This window comes from Egretta garzetta, unplaced genomic scaffold, assembly GCF_000687185.1.
Source record: "Egretta garzetta isolate BGI_Z169 unplaced genomic scaffold, ASM68718v1 scaffold296, whole genome shotgun sequence".
Classification (NCBI taxonomy): Eukaryota; Metazoa; Chordata; class Aves; order Pelecaniformes; family Ardeidae; genus Egretta; species Egretta garzetta.
The window spans coordinates 1,542,572-1,543,008 of NW_009259988.1; the positions used below are offsets into that span (position 1 = coordinate 1,542,572).

General features: G+C 52.2%; 1 protein-coding gene across 1 annotated transcript in view; it reads left to right on the plus strand.

The window, feature by feature from the left end:
- The window catches only part of DMTN (dematin actin binding protein), a 4,485-nt gene extending 4,405 nt beyond the window's left edge, over window positions 1–80 (plus strand). The window contains exon 10 of the mRNA XM_035896042.1: window positions 16–80. Within this exon, the coding sequence (XP_035751935.1) occupies window positions 16–80 (65 nt within the window). The remainder of the gene's footprint in view (window positions 1–15) is intronic.
- Window positions 81–437: the final 357 nt, after the last annotated feature.

Genomic DNA, 437 nt, shown 5'->3' on the forward strand with positions numbered 1-437 from the left:
CCCCTCTTCGCACAGGTTTTGGGCAGGACCCCTCTGCCCCTGCACCCCCACGCTCCCCGGTTTCTTTTTCCAGCCGCTAGACCTTGTTGGGATGTAAAGAATGTAATTTATCGGGAAATCACTGGCCCATACTTGCCTTTCACTGCTACTCTACGAACGACATATCTATAAATATATATATAAATATGGGTTGTTTTCTGACTGGACTACAGTGATTCACTTTCTCTGTTTTGTTAGAGTTTATTTTATTTGCTGGTGTCGGAGAATCCGCGTGAGAGTGATTTTTTGCTTACAATTAAAGGTGAAATGGCTTTATCCAAGCCCGGCTCCGCTGCTTTCCTTTCCCCCGGCCCCAGGAGATGGCGGTGGTGCTCCGAGGAGGAGGCAGGAGCCCTTCCCCGCCTCCCCTCCGCCCCGGCCGGGCTGTGCTGGGGGCC